This window comes from Amblyomma mixtum, chromosome 6 (assembly GCF_055824585.1).
Source record: "Amblyomma mixtum isolate Tamu chromosome 6, ASM5582458v1, whole genome shotgun sequence".
NCBI classification, from domain to species: Eukaryota; Metazoa; Arthropoda; class Arachnida; order Ixodida; family Ixodidae; genus Amblyomma; species Amblyomma mixtum.
Genome location: NC_143017.1, coordinates 52,777,080 through 52,796,759, shown reverse-complemented (window position 1 = coordinate 52,796,759; position 19,680 = coordinate 52,777,080). Strand labels below are relative to the sequence as shown.

Sequence of the window (19,680 nt, the reverse complement as noted above, 5' to 3'; positions counted from 1 at the left end):
GAAAAACAACCGCTTACCACCCTCAAACGAACGGACTCACCGAACGGCTCAACAAGACGATCGCCGACATGATCTCCATGTATGTTGACGCAGACCACCGGAACTGGGATGCCGTACTCCCTTACGTCACTTTCGCCTATAACACTGCACTACAAGAAACGACGCGTTTCACTCCATTTCGTTTAGTGCATGGTCGCGAAGCCACCACCATGATGGACGCAATGTTGCTTCCGACTAGTACTACCTCAACTGTTGTGGGTGCTGACCACTTCGTTCGTCACGCCGAGGCCGCCCGCCAACTCGCTCGACAGCGCATCCTGCACCAGCAAACCCACGACGCTCGCCGCTATAACCTCCGCCACAGAGCTGTTAGTTACCAGCCCGGCGAACAAGTCTGGGTTTGGAGCCCAGTCCGCATGCGTGGACGCTCCGAAAAGCTTCTGCGCCGATATTTCGGCCCCTACGAGGTACTCCGCCAAGTAAGTGAGGTGAACTATGAAGTTCTTCCCCAAGGAACAATTCGCTCCTCCAGACGGCCGACCTCCGAAGTTGTCCATGTCGCACGGATGAAGCCATATCACGCCCGCTAGCGCTTCAGGCGTGTCTACACCTGCCGCCGGACACATGCAGCGTCCCTTCTCTTCGTGCTGCCCATTGCTGCGGCACCGAGTCGGTGCCCTTCAGAGAGGGGGAGCAATGCCATCGTCCGAACCAATCAGTGGCGCCGTACCACGGCCGAACTGTTTAAGCTGGGACTTGCCAAGCCTTGGGAATTCGAGGTGCTCGAAGATCGTCTTCTTCCTCGCTCATGTCCTCGCTCGAGCTGCCTGCTGGCTGGCACGCCCACCTCGTCTAATTAGAACCTGGGCTATTTCTTCACCCGTTTGTCGGTGACAGTATTTGTATACGAGTAGCTGTAGTTGTTGGCGCGCCTCACGCCTCGTGCGGGTGTAGTGCCTGAGCATTTCCCATGTTGGCTTTGCTGATACTGCGGTACATCTGCTCGCAGATGCTACCCCAATTTTGTCAAGCTCAGGGCGTGCTCCTCGATATCTCTGTCCTGTTTGGCTGGAAGCTTGAGTATGTTTCTGTTTCCCTTGTTTTGAACAAGTTTTGCTTCTAGCTCCCTTTTCTTGCTCCACAGGCCTATCATGCGCCTGTCCACCTCTGCTCTCGTTTTGTCTGCTTCCACCTCTTTCGGTGGCTTCTTTAACTGCCGCGAGAATATCTGTGCCCCAACATTCTCCTGATTTCGTCCTGGGCATGAAAGTTCCTCCTGAATCGATCCCAATTTACCGCTGTGACCTTTGTGGGTTTCGGCGCGGGCGGTACGTCTTTTACCACGATCTCAATAATTTTGTGGTTGCTTCCTAGGTCCCACCCCCCCGTGTTGCACCACCTGGCCGCGATTTGGCCCCTGGTTAGTGTTAAGTCGGGTGTAGTGTCCCTACTCACGCTATTGCCCTGACTTGTTGGTTTGATGGGGTAAGTAACTAAGATTAGCTCATTCTGTAGAATGCTGTCCCAGAGTTCTCTGTCCTTGATGAGCCTGATTTTGTACGCCCCTGCGGGTTGATGCGCGTTTAAAGTCACCTGCCATGACAATTGGGTTTTTGTCCGTGATCTGATTCGTTTTTGCGAATAGCCTGTTGAAGCCGCAATCATTTCTCTGTTTCGGAGAGCTGTATACGTTTGAGACGTATATGCTATTCTCTTTACGCTTTCGCAGTATCATTTGATTAGAGTGTGACCTAATTTGACGTGTCCTGTCTCGTGCTTCAGTGCCGTAACGTTCCGTTTGACGAGGGTGGCAACCTGTGCATTGTCCCCTCGGCCCGGGTACGATTTGTAATCGGGCAGTTTCGCGTTTTTCCGGCACTCTTGTAAGGCTATAATTTCAGGTTTGTCGCCGTTTGCAAGGAACGATTTTAAAACGGCTCGTTTACGCAGAGAGCCCCTACAGTCCAATTGTCAGATAGTATTATTGTTGTTTGGCCAAGGCATTTTTGCTTGCTTGGAATTCCGCGCGTATACATGGTCCCTTTTCTCGAATTCCGCCTTGAGAGCAGCGTCTCGCTATCAAAATTCTACTCTGATCGTTTCTGTGACTGGTTTCATGAATTGCATTAGTGTTCCTCTCAGTAGTTTCATGTCATGTTCCTATTTGTCGTTTAGTTGTTCGAATTTCGTCTCGAGGTCCGACTGTGCTTCGTTTCTTTTGTAGCGAAAGAGAGAAAAAAACTTTATTGTGCAGAGGAATTCGGGCCTCCCGGACACCTGGGTCCCCGCACGACCCCACCACACTCAAAACTTCATGCCTAAAAGATCCCTGACGCTGGCAGTGCAGCTGGCGACGATCTTTTGTCTTGCCGGGTCCATGGAGCGTAGTGAGGTCTCCCGGTCCTCCCATGATTGGAGTGGCACCGGCCCGCCGGGTGGAGGCAACTGGCTACTTGCGTTGCAGTTGCTGCCCGGTTTGTGGCCGGGGGAGGGACCGGTCCCACGTTCTACTGCTGGAGCTATCGCTGCAGCAGCTGCTCCTTTGGCCTTGTTGCTTCGCTTCTTCAGCCTCTTGGTTGCATTTCCCATATGCGTTTCTTAACGGTGCACGGGGTGCAAAAGAGATTTTTGCACCTCTTGTCCCCGGTGTAGTGTTCTTTGTCGTATATAGTTGGCACTGTGGTGTACACTGGTGCCCCTCGGGGGGGCGATGTCATGCCACAGCCACGGCACTTGGTCTCTTCACTGTCGCAGACGTCCGAGCGGTGGCCAAGTCCTCCCCACTTGTATCAGACCTCATAACTTTTAAAAAAAAAGCGAAAGCATTACTAGTCCCATTAGGAGAAAAGCCGGCGGCGTGTGTACTCGCTGATGGTACAGAAAGTCTCAGCGGTGACAATCATGAGGATGATTAAAACTTTATTTCCGCCGATGTAGGAGGCCCCCTACTCCCCGCCCCTGGCACACAGGCCTAGGGGCTGGAACCTCCGCGACTAAAGACTGGCGAGATACATTGGTTCTTCGCGGCTTCACCCGCCAGGCGGAAAGCTTGTTTCTGGTCGGCGGGGACCGCGCTCAGCAGCAGGGCCTCCCAGGCTTCTTTGCTTTCAATTTTATCCCCAGCGCCCGGAGATCTGGCGCATTCCCAAATTGTGTGATCAAGGGTCCCCTTCGCTCCGCAGGTCTTACATTTATCGTTTTTCCTATCGTCTGCCTGGGTGCGAAACAACCAGAAGGGGTCGAACCGAGTGTACGTGTGTTTCACTCGTACCTTTGTGGATTCAGCGTTTGTGGAATGAGCGTCCGCTGGCCTGTCCTCATTTCATTTCTGAGAGCGCAACCTGCGTCGAGGTCGAGAGCCGCGGCGGTGACTCAGTGGTTATGGCGCTCGGCTGCTGACCAGAAAGAGACGGGTTCGATTCCAGCCGCGGCGGTCGAATTCCGATGTAGGCGAAATTCTAGAGGCCCGTGTACTGTGCGATGTCAGTGCACGTTAAAGAAGCCCAGGTGGTCGAAATTTCCGGAGCCCTTCACTACGGCGTCCCTCATAGCCTGAATCGCTTTGGGACGTTGAACCCCCATAAACCAAACCAGGTCGAACACTGATGATGACACACACGTTTTCACCTTCACAGCACGTATGGAGTCTTAAGTGCACTCTGAAATTTTTCTTCTACTTTCTAATCAGTCATCTTTCAGCCGTAAAAGGATTACACAATTGATTTACGGGGGTTAACGTCCCAAAGCTAGTCTGGCTATGAGGCGACGCCGTAATGAAGGACTCCGGAAATTTCGACCACCTAGGGTTCTTTAACGTGCACAGTACACGGGCCTCTAGAATTTCACCTCAATTAATTTCTCGTTGTGCAACACCACAATTTAAAAAAAAAAGAGAAACATTTCCTCATGCTTGCCCTGATTTCGGTGACTGTTAGCTTCCTTCAATGTACACTCTGCGTCACCCTTGTGTAGAGTGCTCGAGCAGCCTGCACCACGCAGTCAAAAGTGAAATTAGAAAATGAAAGTTAAAAGTTGGCTTTGAGTAAATTAAATTATGCAGCAACTGTCTCACATATCTCCATGGACACCCGAATCACGCCTTAAGGGAAGGTAGGAAGGTGGGACTGAAAGAAGAAAGGAAGATTTTTTCTTCGACCACCTGGGCATCTTACGTGCTCTGACATCGCACAACACACGGGCGCCTTTTTTGCATTTCGCCTCCATCGAAACGCGGACGCCGCGGTCGGGTTCGAACCCGGATCTCCGGCTCAGTAGACGAGCGCCGTGACCGCAGTCCATGGCTTCCTGGTAAATTGCTTGCGCCCACGTTGCTTGCAGGTTATGTGGCTCTACATCGGTGCAAGCGTAGACTTTAAAAGGCAGAGACGCTCCTACAAGGTGACTTTTATGCTGGCCAGGACACCTCTCGCGCGCACTGTACACTTCATATAATGTCAGATAATGCTGCTTCGTTGGTTGTGTGATCGCGTAGCTACTGGTCACTTTCACTCACGTACTGGCTAGTTCTCAGCTCTTCGTGCTTTCCATAAACGTTCGCCTTTCGCCAAATACTATTGCATTCATATGTCAAGCTATAGGACCTCGTCGCCATGTGCCCAACTAGTCTCTGCTCCCAGGCTCGTCAAAACTGTGTACAGTTGTCCGCACACCTGAATAGAGCGCACGGACGGTGCATCGGGGAGTACACTTTTGTCATTTACCAGTGACCAATGGCTGGAAACCTGTCCATATGGTGCATGCACATTCCCATGGATCGTGTTTAACGCATGTCTTTAAAATCTGCATTGGGCCCGCCAGTCAGCTGCGATTGTTATAAGACAGGTGTGTGGGCGAGTGTACGGTTTGCTGTACAAACACTCGGAGTGGAGAAAGTGGGTTGTAGCAGTACGGCAAATAGCGTTGGTGCGTTTACGAAACATATAACCTATGTGAGATCCAGGGCGGCGACGTGGGCCACTTTGGTGGCACAGCTGCATATGATAGCACATAGCTCTGAAACAGGGCAGCGAATGGAGTATAACACAGCATCTGTTTGATCCTTTGTCCTATATCCTACTTAAGCGATGTTTTTCGTGTGCAGCGAGACCATGTAGCCAAGTGGGACGATTCGGAATCACGATTGTGCGAGATGGATGATTCGATGAGGAAAGCCAGTGACGCCAGGCGATAGCCCTCATAACTGCAATCCACGTGCAGCAAAAAACTTTATTTGCGCGCATAAGATTACTGTTCTCCGTCGGGGGGTCTAGACGTGATGCAGTTGCTACTGGGTGTGTCCATGACACGCAGAAGCACCGAAAACACGATAACGCTACTAGGGTTCGAGGAGTCTGCAAAAGCTCTCGGCCTGACCATGAAAACGAGGCACAGTCTTTCTTCGCAGTCATGGCAAATCGTGGTGATACGGTAATACCCGCGCTTGGTAAAGACTTTCCGGACAGGAAGTCGGTCTCAGAGCCACTGAAGGGTCAGCCATCGTGGCTCGTAAAAGCGGCCGTAATGAGGTTGATCTTTCGGGCATGAGCGTGCGCCCCACCGTGCGTCGCTCTGAGACGCCAGTCAGTGCGCGTCGGAGATGACGAAGCCCGGTCCGCTTCCCCTGCGCCGTGCGGGAGTGGGCGGCGGTGCCTTGGGCTCTTCCGCGTCGATGTCGTTTTCCGACGGATCCTCCGGGGGCAACGTCGGGCTGCTGGTCGCATCGATGGACGGCGCCAGCGTCTCGACCGTCGACGTCGCCTCTGCCACGTCGCGCGTCGCCGACGCACTCACTGTCTGTACGGTCGTTGCCTCCGGAGGCGACGGCACTAACGTGCTGTCCTGAGCTGTCTCGGTGTTCTGCGGCGCATCCTGGTCGCCGGTGGTAGATGGTGGCGCGGTTTCAGGAACATTGGTTGACTCCATGCTTGGCGCCCTGGTTGTGGTCACCACCAAAGTGGGCGATACTGAGGACGGCTCCGCGGCTCTCGTCTCAGAGGTCGGCTGGTCGGACGCTTCGGCGGTCGTGCTTGCAAGCCCTGTCGACCTGGACACCGTGCTTTCGCTGTCCGTGCTGCCCTGCGTGGTCGGCTGGGCGGTGGGGTGCGCCGTGGGGTCCCGACATGGCTTCTCCTCGTGTTCTCGGTGGCGGTGTTCGAAGCCGAAACCATATTCTTGTTCCACGGTGTAGGACTGGTCTGGCTTTCTTGGCGTCGGAGGAGTTGCGACCCGGAACTCGCGGCCCTCACCCTGTGCAAAAAAGAGGCGTAAACCTCACCTAATGTCCACAAGTGTCGCTAAAACTTTACCTTACGTCCGCGCCTGTATGGTCATAACTTCTCCACTTAATCGACGCCTTAAAATGTTTCAATGTTCATTACTGACTGCACTGATTTAGCCAACTTTGTATCAGATGATAAAGGAAGAAACGAAGATGCTAAGTCTTCATGAACGTCCTATCGATTGGGGTAGTTCAATGGAGGAAAATTTGCAATATAAGTTTCAACAAAGTTTCCGCTGCAGTACGTTTGCGATCTCTGTCAAGCCCTCGTGCGAGCCCCAACATTTTATGGAAACGAAGCTCGGTAACAAAGACATCTGTTTTATACCCTGTCCGTTTTTTTTTTTTTAGGCTTCTGTTCTATTTATGAGTTCTCGTTCGTATTCTCTGACGCAGCCTGGAAATGAGTCGGGTTCATTTACACTGGATGAAATTTAAACTTGCTGGCCATGCGTACTTGGTATAATTGTGATTTTAAAACCGCAACGAGGATCATCAAGGTTAAATATTCAATACTTGAGGCTTCCCTTCTCACGAGCTGCAGATAAGAAACCACGCCCACTCACCGGCGAAGGAACTCCACGCAGCCAATTCATGAAGTCCGCGAACGCTGATTTGACGCTGGCTGCGAAAAGTGAGAGAAAAGAACGTTTTGGTGAAGACATCGTCGAAATCAATCGATCCGTTCGGGAGTAGTTGATCAATAGCATCCACCCATGCGCAGCCTTACTGTTACAGAGGAAAGTTATACAGATTTATTAGAAGCTTCGCAGTAGAAGCAAAATTATTTCTGGTGGGGGAAACAGATCTTGCGACCCATCCTGCGCGAAATCTTGCTGAGAAAGCAGGTTAGTACGGCAGAACCGAGGCAGATGGAAATTTGTCAGGAAAAAATCGAGTACATGATTTTTCCAGAGGGTGAATTTTAGTGAGCGCTACGAAAACGAGGCGAGAAACTGTGCACAGCTACCATAGTTACCATACACTATCATAAACGATTGCACAGCTACCATAGTCCTCCATAAAGTCAGCAATAGAATTAAAATAAGGAATGAGGGCCGGGCGGGGAGACCCGATCTCGCCAATGCTTTTCACCACCTGTTTGCAGAAGGTGTGTTCCGAGGTCTAGATTGGGAACAGTTGGGGATAAGAGTTAATGAATACCTAAGCAATCTGCGATTCCCTGATGACATTGCCTTGCTAAGTCACTCAGGAGATGAACAGCAAAGCATGATCAATAAGTTAGACAGTCAGAGCAGAACGGTGGGGCTAAGGATTAGCATGCAGAAAACATAAGTGATGTTTAAAAGTATCGCAAGAGAACAGCAGTTAATAATTCGTAGCGAGCTGCTGGAAGTGGTAAGGGAATACGTCTACTTAGGCCAGGTAGTTATCACTATCCGGATCAGGAGAGTGAAATAACTAGAGCAAGAATGGGGTGGAGCGCATATGGCAGGTTTTCTCAGATCATGGTTTGGTTTGGGGTAGAAACGTGGAGGCTAACGGAAAGGGTTCAGCTTAAGTTAAGGACAACGCAGTGAGCTATAGAAAGAAAAGTGATAGTTGTAACGTTAAGAGACTGGAAGCGGGCAGAGTGGGTGAGGGAACAAACTAGAGTCATTGACATCCTAGTCGAAATCAAGAGGAAGAAATGGGCTTGGGCAGGGCATGTAATGCGAAGGCAAGATAACCGCTGGTCCTTAAGGGCAACGGAGTGGACTCCAAGGGAAGGCAAGCGTAGCATGGGGCGGCAGAAAGTTAGGTGGGAGGATGAGATTAAGAAGTTTGCGGGGATAGGGTGGCCGCAATTGGCAAAGGACAGGGTTAATCAGAGAGACATGGGAGAGGCCTTTGCCCTGCAGTGGGCGTAGTCAGGCTGATGATGATGATAATAAAAAACGTACGCCTTGCCACACAATCCAAATGCATACACTGCACCGACATACCTATAATGGCTTTAAAGAAACGTTTGTGAGATTAATAGGTACATCCTGTACATAAAGCAAACAACTCAGGGCATTGTTGTGCCTTGGTCGATACTGCATTATTCAATAAAATCGTGGAAACAATATATAAAACACATGGGATGACTTGTCATGTTTATACCAAAGCTGGAAACAGCAGATGTGAGCATAATAAAGTGTACCAATGCCACCAGGACAAATATAATGCCATTAAATGCTTACTGCCTTAAGTTGTAATGCCATTCGGACAGTGCCACATATTCAAATTTAATGGCATTAGCCTTACAGCCATTCGCGACCTACTGAGTTCACCACAACTCATTTACCACAACTCGACCCAATTCACTACCACTCAAAAGCTTGCAACTTTGTTAGTAACACCTTCCGAACCAGTGCCAAATGATGTATTCATAACTTTCAGTCAGACGAGGCATCGCTACTGCATTTTCGATGCGAAGAACGCCATTTTTACCAGCACTTCTGACGGACGTTCTCGACTAATTGTGGACCGACATGCGAATTTATGGCTACTTTTTTTACTTGTCAAGCAAGAACAGCGGCATTTTCTACAAAAAAAAGAGGAAATATTGCATTCACACAAGATTCCCCAGATGTTGTGCTCATTAACACTTTTTATATCCAGGTAAAATTTTTGACTGTCTTATCGTCATGGCGACTTTCGTATAAGGGAATTTAATTTGGACGTGTTGTAACAACTCCGAAGATAATGTCGTTAACAAACTTAGGGCATTAAGCCTTTACTTCTACCGCCTGTGGCACGGGTATAAACTCTGTTGCAGCACTATTGTGAAAATAAACCATCTAAGAGCAGCTTAATCCGAGTAGGTTAGGCCTGAAATGATTACCTTCAAGCCGCGGTCGACTGTACACGGCTTGAAGGGGCACTGAGGACAACTCCATAAAATTTCTGTCATTAATAAAAATCGACCCTATGGCTCCTTGTTGATATGTTTAATTTGTTTGGCGGCAAAAAAATAATTTACTTTGGAGAAAATAGAATTTAGAATTGAAAAACTTTTCCCCCACCACTCAATTCAAACTCGCGACGTCAAAAACGAGAATGGCTCCGTAATCACCGTTCAGAAGTGGATGGCGGTGTAACAAAGCCTCAAAAATCCGCGATTATAAAAACTGTCTTAAAGAGCGACGGCGCCACTTTTGAGAATTCCGCAGTACTAAAGGACTCCAACCTGTATAGGCTGCTGGTAAATCACGTCAAGCTTTTTTTTTGTGTGTGTTTGCTAGCATAAAATGCTGCCGTAATTGACGATTAAATTTCAGGCTTCTCGTCACAGCACCGGAGGAAAGCGGAGAAGCTCGGCGTGACGTTACGGACGGTAAAATTTCAAGTTTCCGCTGCTGTCAACCACTCCCTGCTGTGCGTCATTGGATGTTGCCAAACAACACTCAGCGGACTTTCCCTTCAATGGCTTTAATTTGCTTCCTTCGAAGCAAGCGTTTGTAGGTTAGAACTATGCCGGTACCGCAGATGACGCCATCATGCGCCCTCCAATTCATCATGGCTCTCCTGTGGAGAAGTTTGAAGGCCGTTGCAATTTTAATCGACGATTACATCACCATTTCAAACGCTAGTAGAAAAGGACTTCGCATGCTTTACTTGCAAGTTTCACACAGTCGATCCCTCAAAGTTCGTTGAATACAAAAACATCTGCAGTTGCCATTCAACGTCCACACAGTTTCCTTGCGAAAATGGCCGATGGTGGCGATCACCTCTTCAGCCATCACCCGCACAACTGGAGTGACGTCACAGCCAAGCCGGCAGCCACGGAGCAGCAGGTGGTGAGAGACAATTTAAGCCGCTAGATAGCGCTACGTTCACATGACGTCACGGCGCTTTATAGTCGTGTGCAACGGCTGTGTGAAGCTCCTTTGCCGTGGTAGACGTCGGATCAGTAGCAGTAAGAAGTCAAGATTCAGTATGCTCGCCAGCGTAAGATGCAGCATCGGCAGCGGCAAAATCCAGCCGTGCCTGAGGCGGAACGCAAACCAGCTATCGAGGTCAAGTAACATATTGTTGCCAAACGAACGCCGCGTATTTTCGGTACTACCGCAAGCGTAAGGGGGAAGCATCCGGAATAGATGTCCCCTTTGCCACGGCCGGACTGTCGACGGAGCCGCCTGCAGCTAAACGTGTGCTAACGGATGAACAGCGGGCTCGCGAAGTCGAACAACAGTCTTCCAAACAGAGGTACCCCACAGGGCTCGATTTCTGTCTTCGACGCTCTTCAATCTTCTTTCCACTCCTCCCTTGCCTCTCGGCACCGCGACTATCCGACGCTCTCTGTATGCCGATTACTTCGCAATCTGGACAGACTCTGGATCTCTGGATCCCTGGGTGACAACCAAGACGCTCTGCAAGCGGCCATTGTTGTAACCCAGAGCTATCTATCTCGGAGAAACTTAGGTGCCCAGCCACCAAATCTCAACTTCTCGTGCTGCACCCTACTGCAGGACCGAAAACATTGCCTTCCATAATGTGAAGCAGCTCCTGCCCACCTCCAACCAGGTCCTAAGCATGGCTGCCGGATTCATCTCCAGGAGACATGGGATCATCGAGCGTGACAACATCCGTTTGATCCAGGCCCTAATTCACAGACGTCTCACTTATGGAGCCCCCCTCTCTTCCCTTCAGCCAGACTCACAGGTATCAATTGGGCTGCCTTCTCCTAAAAGTGTATAAGAGAGCCCTCGGTCTGCCACAGCATACGCCCATGCAAGGATTGCTGGCTACGGGGGTCGACAGCCTTTAAAGAGCCGGCGGAGGTGCACTTGACCAAAAAAGCTAGAACGTGTCGCTGTCACTCCAGCCGGGCGAGTCCTCCTAGGTCGCCTCGGCCTTCCTCTTCCGGTGGGTCCCCAGGCACTGGAGAGCCTCCGCCGGTTGTACCGCACCCAAATGATGCAGAACACAGCGACACACTCACAAGCTATGGCTCCGCATTGACTTCATCAACACTCAGACTGAAAAGTACGCATGTACCTTTACCAGAGGGATCTTGAGTTCGCTCTGCGACAGTCTCCAGGCCGCTCTTGGAGTGCCTAAAACGTGGGACTTAAAGGTCACTCATCGACACTAGCAAGAGCAGATCCGAAACCTATGATCGGCTGAGCAATATCGTTCACTCCACCAGCAACGAGAAAGCACTAAAGCAGTTGCAAGACAGGTACGTAAGCCCACACATACTCCGTCTCGAGTATGCTGGCCCTTGATGCCACGATCACGGCAGGAGAAGTCAGGGCAGAACTATAGTAGCCATGAGGAAAGCACCACCCCGGGGTCAGACAAGGTGACGGCCCGGCTCCTATAAAATCTCCCCGATGACTACCTTACATCCTTGGACCGATATTTAAACGAGAAGCACTGGAATACGGGTAAACTACCATCGTCCTGGAAGCTGGCTGACATACGATTGATATCAAGACCCAAAAAACCCCTGCTCTTAAGCCCCACCTCGGTGGACACTGCCGAGGCGTACACGAGAAGCGCCTGCGCGCCCAGCACGCGCCGCAACGGGCTTCGAAAAGTGGCATGCATCTCCATGCTTCTGGCGCTGGCTCGCTCCCCGTTGCGAGCCGGCTGAAAAAATGTCACGCCGTGAACAAAAAATGGTTGGGGAGCTGCAAGGATTCCAAGAAGACTTGGGGGAATCGGAAAGAGCTTCAAGCCGTGAAGAAAACAGTAACCGAGAGCCCCGTGGTCACCCCATTGTTGCAAACCGGACCTCCCTTTCGACGCACGCGCTAGCACCCGCGCGCAGGCGCCGATATCTGACATGCACAGATATCTGCGCCCCGCTAGCGCCTGCTCGCTCGTCGCGCCTCGCGCATGCGCAGACAGGCTCCAGCGTACGCCCGTGCGCGTAGGCTCCTCGCCCGTACGCCTAGGATGTGTCCATCGAGTTAGCCCTTTAGACAATCTTCGCTCAATTTCACTAACGTTTTGCTTCGGCAAACTCTTCGAAGGAGTTGTCATCACCAGACCTCGAACAGCCTTCTGAATTCGCCGCAGTTCAGATTTCGGCTGTACCTGCCAACGCAAGGCATCTGCCCGCTTTCACCGTCTCACGAGCAATATACGGGATCTACTTCCACCTCACCAGTCAGAAATTGCAAAGCTAGAATCACTTATACGGACGGCCTACAAGATGTCACTCGGTCTCCCAGAGACAATTCGAGATCGCGCCTCATGTCCCCCGGCATCCACAACACGCCCAAGAAATCTAGGAGACGCAAAGACTTTCACAGCTCAACCGCCTGGCCATCACTCGAACAGGCCGTACTCTCCTGAGTAAGATACACCTCAAAGTACCCTACCCGGTCGACAAAAGGACGGAGCTTCGACTTCCGATCCGCAGCAACATATATATACACCATATACACCATCTATATACACCACCAGAAATATGCATCAAAAATACAACGCGGAACGAATAACTGCCAGAGACAAAAGCCTGCCCAAGAAATGGGATGGTCACCCAGATACGCTCAACGTGGATGCAGTCGGTTCAATCCAAGCGCGAATGACCATCGCCATAACAAATCCCGAGGGCAAACTAATCAACTGCGCGTCAGTGCGCACTTCCGACCCCACACACGCACAGGAGGCATCCATCGATCTAGCACTAGCTACCAACCCAAACGCTATGTATTGACAGATTCCAAAAACGCATGCCGACATATCAAGAACTGACTAACAACGGACATATTAACAATGAACTAATCCATCAGTCAGGAATCACACTTTTCGCAAAACATCCCCCTAGTCAAGTCTCAATCATATGGTTCCCGGGAGACACGGGACCAACGGGAGGTAATGATGCCGGCCATCTGCGCGCTCGAGCTCTCTTACACCAGGCTTCCCCGTCAGTGGACAAAGCAGAGAAACATGTTACACAGCTTATAATTACCTTTGTCGAACACCTACAGGCCTACAAGCAGGCCAGACAAACATACACCAAGCCCTAGATAAGGCGGAAGAACACACCCTCCGCCGATAACAAACACACACTATCGAAACACCGCTTCAGCTCCACCAATGGTACCCCTCACTCCACAAACCAGAGTGCCCACTTGTGGAGAAGTAGCTAAGGTTTTCCACATGGTGTGGGCATGCCAATCCAATGCCGGTATTGACCTCCTAATCCCGATCTGAGCAGTGGGAGGTCATTCTGCACAGAGAGGACCCAGACAACCAAGGAGGTCTGGTTCGCAGGGTCCACGCTGCGGTGCAAAACACTGGGCTGCCGCACTTCGCGGACGACCCAGGGCTCCAGGAATTTCCATGCCTTCAATAAAGTTTTCACTCAATCAGTCACCAAGGAGCGCCTGCAAGTGGGCGTTCCGTGTGTCGTAATGTAGTCCAGGTTGGTCTGGGAGAGGGTGCATTCACGGAGAGGCTGAAGGACAGCCAGCGCGGGATGATCTTGCGAGGGAGGGGGGTAACAAACATCAGAGCCTTTACCTTTGTTTCTAGATTCCCGCAACGTCTCTGGTATATAAGGCACCTGAAGCCGGTATGTCATCACCATTTCTGTGGACGAGAGCAGCGATGCTCTGGTTACCAAGGGGATGGCAGGCTGCTAGGGAGACCTTTCCCGGTGGGGACTCCGAAGGGTGGTTGCACCCTGGAGACGGGATCCCATCGCCGCCGGGAGGACGCGCGGTGGCCCAGCTGGTCTGGGCGCCTCTCGTGAAATGTGCACGGGTGGAGACAGAGCCACCTCAGCCAATGTTCCTGGCTGGGACTGCCTTGTGGACGGACCTCAGTCGTGTGCCGAATGCCTTGGGGCAACCGGCCCCGTGGCCGTTTGACCCGAGGAAATGTCGGGGATACCCGCAGTTATCCTCGGTCATCCGACACACGTCGGAGGGCTGGTAATGACTTCCCTATTCCACAGTCGCACTACACATGTGGCTGCAAAACGGGAGCTGCCGTCCTTTTGAAACTTTTGCTGCAAGCAATCTGCGGTGCGCACTAGCGGGAGATTTTTTAATGCGTAAGCATTGCCTGGCTCACGCATGGCGTCCACGGAAAGCGTGTACAGAAAATTTTAACAGAAAGTCTGGATACTTACCCGAGCCTACACCAGTTACTCGGTAACTCGGTTACTCGATAGTAACTAAGGAAGGCTCGGGTGTTAGCAGGATATCCGCGGCGGCGGCCAATGGGCGGAAGCTCGGGTAAGCTGCTCGGGCACTAACTCGGCTAAGCTCGGGTAAGCTAGGAGAAGCGCCGCGCAAGGTGCAGCCAATAGGTGGAAGCTCGGGTAAGTTCGGAGGAACGTCGCGCCACCTGCGCAGAAGATAGGGAAGAACAACATGGGTCGCACAATCCCTGCGGGTGGCTATGATAGAAACAGCCACCTGCCAGTGCAGTAGCTAATCGCTTAACCTCCGCGCCACTGCGCTGGTAGTGGTATATGAGGACTCGCCGCCATCTAAGAACGTTCAGTAGAGAGTGACCAATTCTGCATATATTGGCATTAATCCAAGGAGCTCCAAATGGTGTGCGGTTTGGTGGCCAACGCGAACTAAGTTACAGAAATCACCAACGCTCCAACGAAAACAGCAGTAGTGCACAATGCTTTCCATTCATAGCACGCAAGCATACTTAAGTGCTCCCGGTTTTTTTTTTATTGCTGCAACTGGTCCTGAATTATTTCAGCATGCTTTGCGAGGCAACGACACCTGGATGGCTATGTCATTTGGCTTCCCAGTCAGTGATTTCTGGCTCGATCCTCTATACAGTGGCCGCGTTTCAAGGAGGCCGGATACAAAAAGTCCGTGCATTGATATTTTGGTGAAAACTAAAGAGCTTCAGGGTAAAAAAAATTGTAGGGGACACTTAAGCTACGCTTTAAGGATCTATGACGCGGCAGTGTTATTTAGTTATGCCCACATACGTGGAAATGGCCATTCTCAACTTTACATTTATATGTCCTTGGGAGTTCTCATACCACTCCTTGGGCAATGGTGCAGCGGTTAAGGATGCGCCGCTGCCCTGCGATGGCAGGTGCTGCCACCGGTGGGTCTTGTGCGACCGAAACATTAATTTAACTTCACCTGGCAGAAGTTAGTTTGCTCACAATCCGTTGTGATGACGCCACAGGGTCACGTGACCTAGGTTGCCCACCCAGGTTTCTTCTCCAGCGGTGGCTGCCTGGGCCACCCCACACCACCCTGTTTATCGCTCACAACGCCGACGCCGGACTTTCTATACGTAGTGGGGCCTTTAACGCTGTCACGTTAAAACAATGTACACGAATACTGAATTTATTCTAGTCCCGCCAAACTCTTTTCTGAAGTGCAAATTTACTGAGGGTCGAATTCAAGGTTGTCGCTTTAGCAGTCCCTAAACCATAGATTTCTCCTTGTGGTCCAGCCAAGGTGATCAAAGTTCCAGCAGCGCTTATATGCTCACAAAATTTGTGCGTGGCACGTGCATTGAAATCAGTCAACTATGAGGAGTGGCCAGAGCTGTGGTTCGCTCCTAATGCGGGAATACGCCTGCGCTTGCACGTTTTTATTCGACCAATTTGCAAGAAGCGAAGTCGCCATTAGGCACTGCAAGATATTTTCCAACCTGCTGAGGTGTCACCGCTGAGTAAGGCTATGAGAAATGCCCCTTTCTTTTCTTGTATAGTCAGTTCAGCGCTCTTAATTTGGCTGTTTCTCTCGACCAAGACTATGACGATGTGGAGGCCCTCAAGGCTCCCTTCGTATCTCGGTCCACGACGACATGGGTGACGGCTAGTGGCCCAAGCTCCCCAAGTAGACAGGAAGCACACTGTCAAATTTATCGAGAAAACCTTCCTCCGTTCTCCTTCCCACGTGTACGGTATACCATGCTGGTCATCGCATAGTAAACCTCCCTGCCTTTCCGTTCGTCTTTCTTTATATCTCTTTCTTTCTCTCTCCCTCTCCCAGGAATCCGTGGTCACGGCCACACTCACATCGCGCTCCTGCTACGGTGCGCAACACGCCTCGAGCTGAGCAAGGCGCAGACCGTAAAATGGGAAGGCCTATATTCAGGGACAAGGAACTGGAAGCTGGATGAACCGATAAAAGAATACGAGGTATACGCGGCTGCCAGGTCATTCACGAGGAACACAACACTGGGAAAAGATCAAGTAACCAATGCAATGATCAGAAACCTCAGTGATGACCAAATTGAAAGCCTGACTGGACTAATCAACGAGCACTGGGAAAGGGGCACGGTCCCGGTGGAGTGGAAACACGCTGAGATTATCGTGATACCTAAACCAGGGACAACACCCAGTTTAGAGAACCTTAGGCCGATATCACTAACTTCATGCCTGCGTAAACTATACGAGAAGGTGGTCAAGACTAGACTGAGCAACTACATGCAGGACACCGGTCTGTTTCCGAATACCATATTCGGGTTCAGAACGGGGCTCTCCACGCAAGACGTGATGCTCCAGTTAAGAGACACGGTACTAAAACAAATATCAGGAACTCGAGAAGGCGTAATCTTGGCTGTAGACCTCAATGGGGCCTTCGACAACATCAGCCACAACGCCATTCTCGCAGAACTCTCGACAACAAACTGTGGGGAGAGGATCTTCGCATACGTAAAGGCCTTCCTGTCTAACAGAACAGCAACGATCGGCATCAACAACATTAGGTCAGAAAAGAAGACGACGCCAAACAGAGGGACACCACAAGGATTCATCATCTCACCTTTGCTCTTTAACATTTCATTGATTGGACTAACTAGGAGACTGAAAAACATCAAAGATGTAGAACATTCAATTTATGCGGACGATGTAAAAGTATGGACGACAAAAGGATCGACGGGAAACAAGCAAGAAATACTGCAAAGAGCGGCGGATGAGATCGGTCAATTTGTTTTATTTAGCGGGATGCAGTGCTCCCCAGAAAAATCAGAATTTATTGGACTTCACAAAAAAAAGAGGACATCGGAACGATAGAATTAGAGATAGATGGACAACCCGTAAGAAAGACAAATAAGCTTCGCATCTTGGGAATGTGGCTGCAGGAGAAAGGCAAACGGGACCATACCATCCAGCTCTTGGAACACTCCACGAAACAGATATGCAGGATGTTAAGCCGAATTACGAACAAGCGAGAAGGGGTGAAGGAGGAGATGCGTTACGGATAACTTCTGCGCTCATCACACCGAGGATGACGTGCGCGCTTCCGTACCTACAACCAAGCAAAGGGGAAAAGAACAAAATGGAAACATGCATCAGAAAGGCGTATAAGCAAGCCTTAGGCGCCATGACCTGCGCCTCGACAGAAAAGCTGATGAACATGGGGGCGTACGGCACCTATGAGGAGCACAGCGAAACCATGCTCAGATTTCAACTGGAAAGACTTAAAAGAACAGCCGCTGGCCGCGCACTACTGCTAAAGCTAGGATACCCGGCAGAATGCGAGGGCGAAGACAAGGCAGACATTTACAGCCAAATTAGGAGCACTTTCTTGGTTAAACCAGTGCCCAAAAACATGGACCCGAAGAACCACGAAGGAAGACGGGCGGCGAGATCATTGGAGTTGGACAGGTTCCTAACGAAGAAACAGATGGTTCTGTATGTTGACGCGTCCAAGTACAGAACGAAGGAAAACGCTAGTGCGGTAGCAGTAGTGAACGCCAATGGAAAGATAATTACTGGTGCATCAGTGCGCACAAGGACAACACAAGCAGCGGAAGAGATCGCCATAGCTCTAGCCCTGACTGAAGCCAATCGGCAGGGACTGAGTTACTGGATAGCGACGGATTCTCAGGCTGCAGCGAGGGCATACAGAGATGGAAGGATCGGCCGAAAAGCCGCCAGGATCCTCTTCGAACAAAAACAACACAGACATGGATCAAACAACACAAACATTCAACACACAATCATTTGGGTCCCTGACACTGGGGTTGAGGGAAATCTCATGGCAGACAACGTTGTCCGAGGGTTCACGGACCGGAGGGCGGGTTTGCCGGTGGAACCCTTCAGCACGCCAGAATCTTACGGGGAGGCAATGAAGGCGTTGTTGGGAGCGCGCAAGAAGTATGCGGCTCCGGCGGATATCCTCAACAGAGAGCACACCACCACACTCAGACGACTACAAACAGACACCTACCCAAGCAGAGCCATGTATCATAAAATGTGGCCGAACAGATACGCGAAAGAGTGCGTGTGGTGTGGGGGCTACGCCACAACGTACCACGCCACCTGGGGCTGTGAAAAAAGCCCTTTACTACCAAAGATAAATAGGCGTAGTCTAGAGCAGTGGGAGGCCCTCCTGACTGACTCCTACCCGAGCACACAGCTTATGCTGGTAACGAGGGCCAAGGCAGCGGCAGAGGCCAACGGGATCCTGGAATAGGGAAGACCGACCACTGGAGCTCCACATCTATCTATCCCCAACCCCCTACTCCCTAACTCTTCCTTTTGCAAAAATAAATATTTTACTACTACTACTACGCAACAAAAGTCTCCAAGCTGTCGCGGGGCTACCACGCCACGTTGAAACCAATGAACTGTAACTGTACTGTAACTGTACTGTAACTGTACTGTAACTGTACTGTAACTGTACTGTAACTGTACTGTAACTGTACTGTAAATGTACTGTAACTGTACTGTAACTGTACTGTAACTGTACTGTAACTGTACTGTAACTGTACTGTAATGTCTTTCGCATCGTTGTCTTTGCATCTTATCGTTTTTGCATTTTTATCTCTGTCATCACCAAGTTGCACAGGACTGCCGGCGCGTGTAATCTCGCTTTTTTACCAAGTGTTGTTATTATGTCTTCCCCACGCCCCCTTCACTGCCGCTTTTTGCTGTTTGTGTCCTCAGGGGTGTACAGCCACCCTGATTTTTAATAATATAGCGCGAGCGTCGACCGAACTGCTGGTCAGCGCCTTATAACGTTGATAAGCGTGCAACAGGGCGAGACTTCGCGCACGCGCACGAAGGCAGAGCGTCGTCTGCTACGCTGTTCCGAGCACGAGGACACACGCCCTGCCACAATATCAGCTCGCAAGATCCCGCCGAGTCGTAGAGCGCATGCGCATGGTTAATATGTGATACTTTCTTTCCTTTTATTTTTTCTTATCGTAACTTTGTATCGCCAGGCAGGCCTCCAGTAATAGGCAAAAAAAAGAGAGAGAGAGAGAAAGAAAGAAATCACGTCTCATGCAGTCTCGCATATTAATCATGCGCATGCGCTCTACGACTTGGCGGGATCTTGCGAACTGATATTGTGGCAGGGCGTGTGTCCTCGTGCTCGGAACAGCGTAGCAGATGACGCTCTGCCTTCGAGCGCGTGCGCGAACTCTCGCCTTGGTGCACGCTTATCGCCGTTATAAGGCGCTGACCAGCAGTTCGGTCGACGCTCGCGCTATATTATTAAAAATCATGGAGG

General features: G+C 50.7%; 1 protein-coding gene across 2 annotated transcripts in view; it reads right to left on the bottom strand.

Annotated features, from left to right (window-relative positions):
- Positions 1-5,188: 5,188 nt before the first annotated feature.
- Positions 5,189-19,680, bottom strand: part of LOC149339129 (uncharacterized) — a 31,805-nt gene continuing 17,313 nt past the window's right edge. For both annotated transcript variants that reach the window (XM_089550402.1, XM_089550403.1), the window contains exons 3-4: positions 6,844-6,902; positions 5,189-6,246 (exon numbers count right to left, since the gene is read on the bottom strand). In XM_089550402.1, coding sequence (XP_089406528.1) covers positions 5,581-6,246; positions 6,844-6,902 — 725 coding nt within the window. In that variant the 3' untranslated portion in view covers positions 5,189-5,580. The remainder of the gene's footprint in view (positions 6,247-6,843; positions 6,903-19,680) is intronic.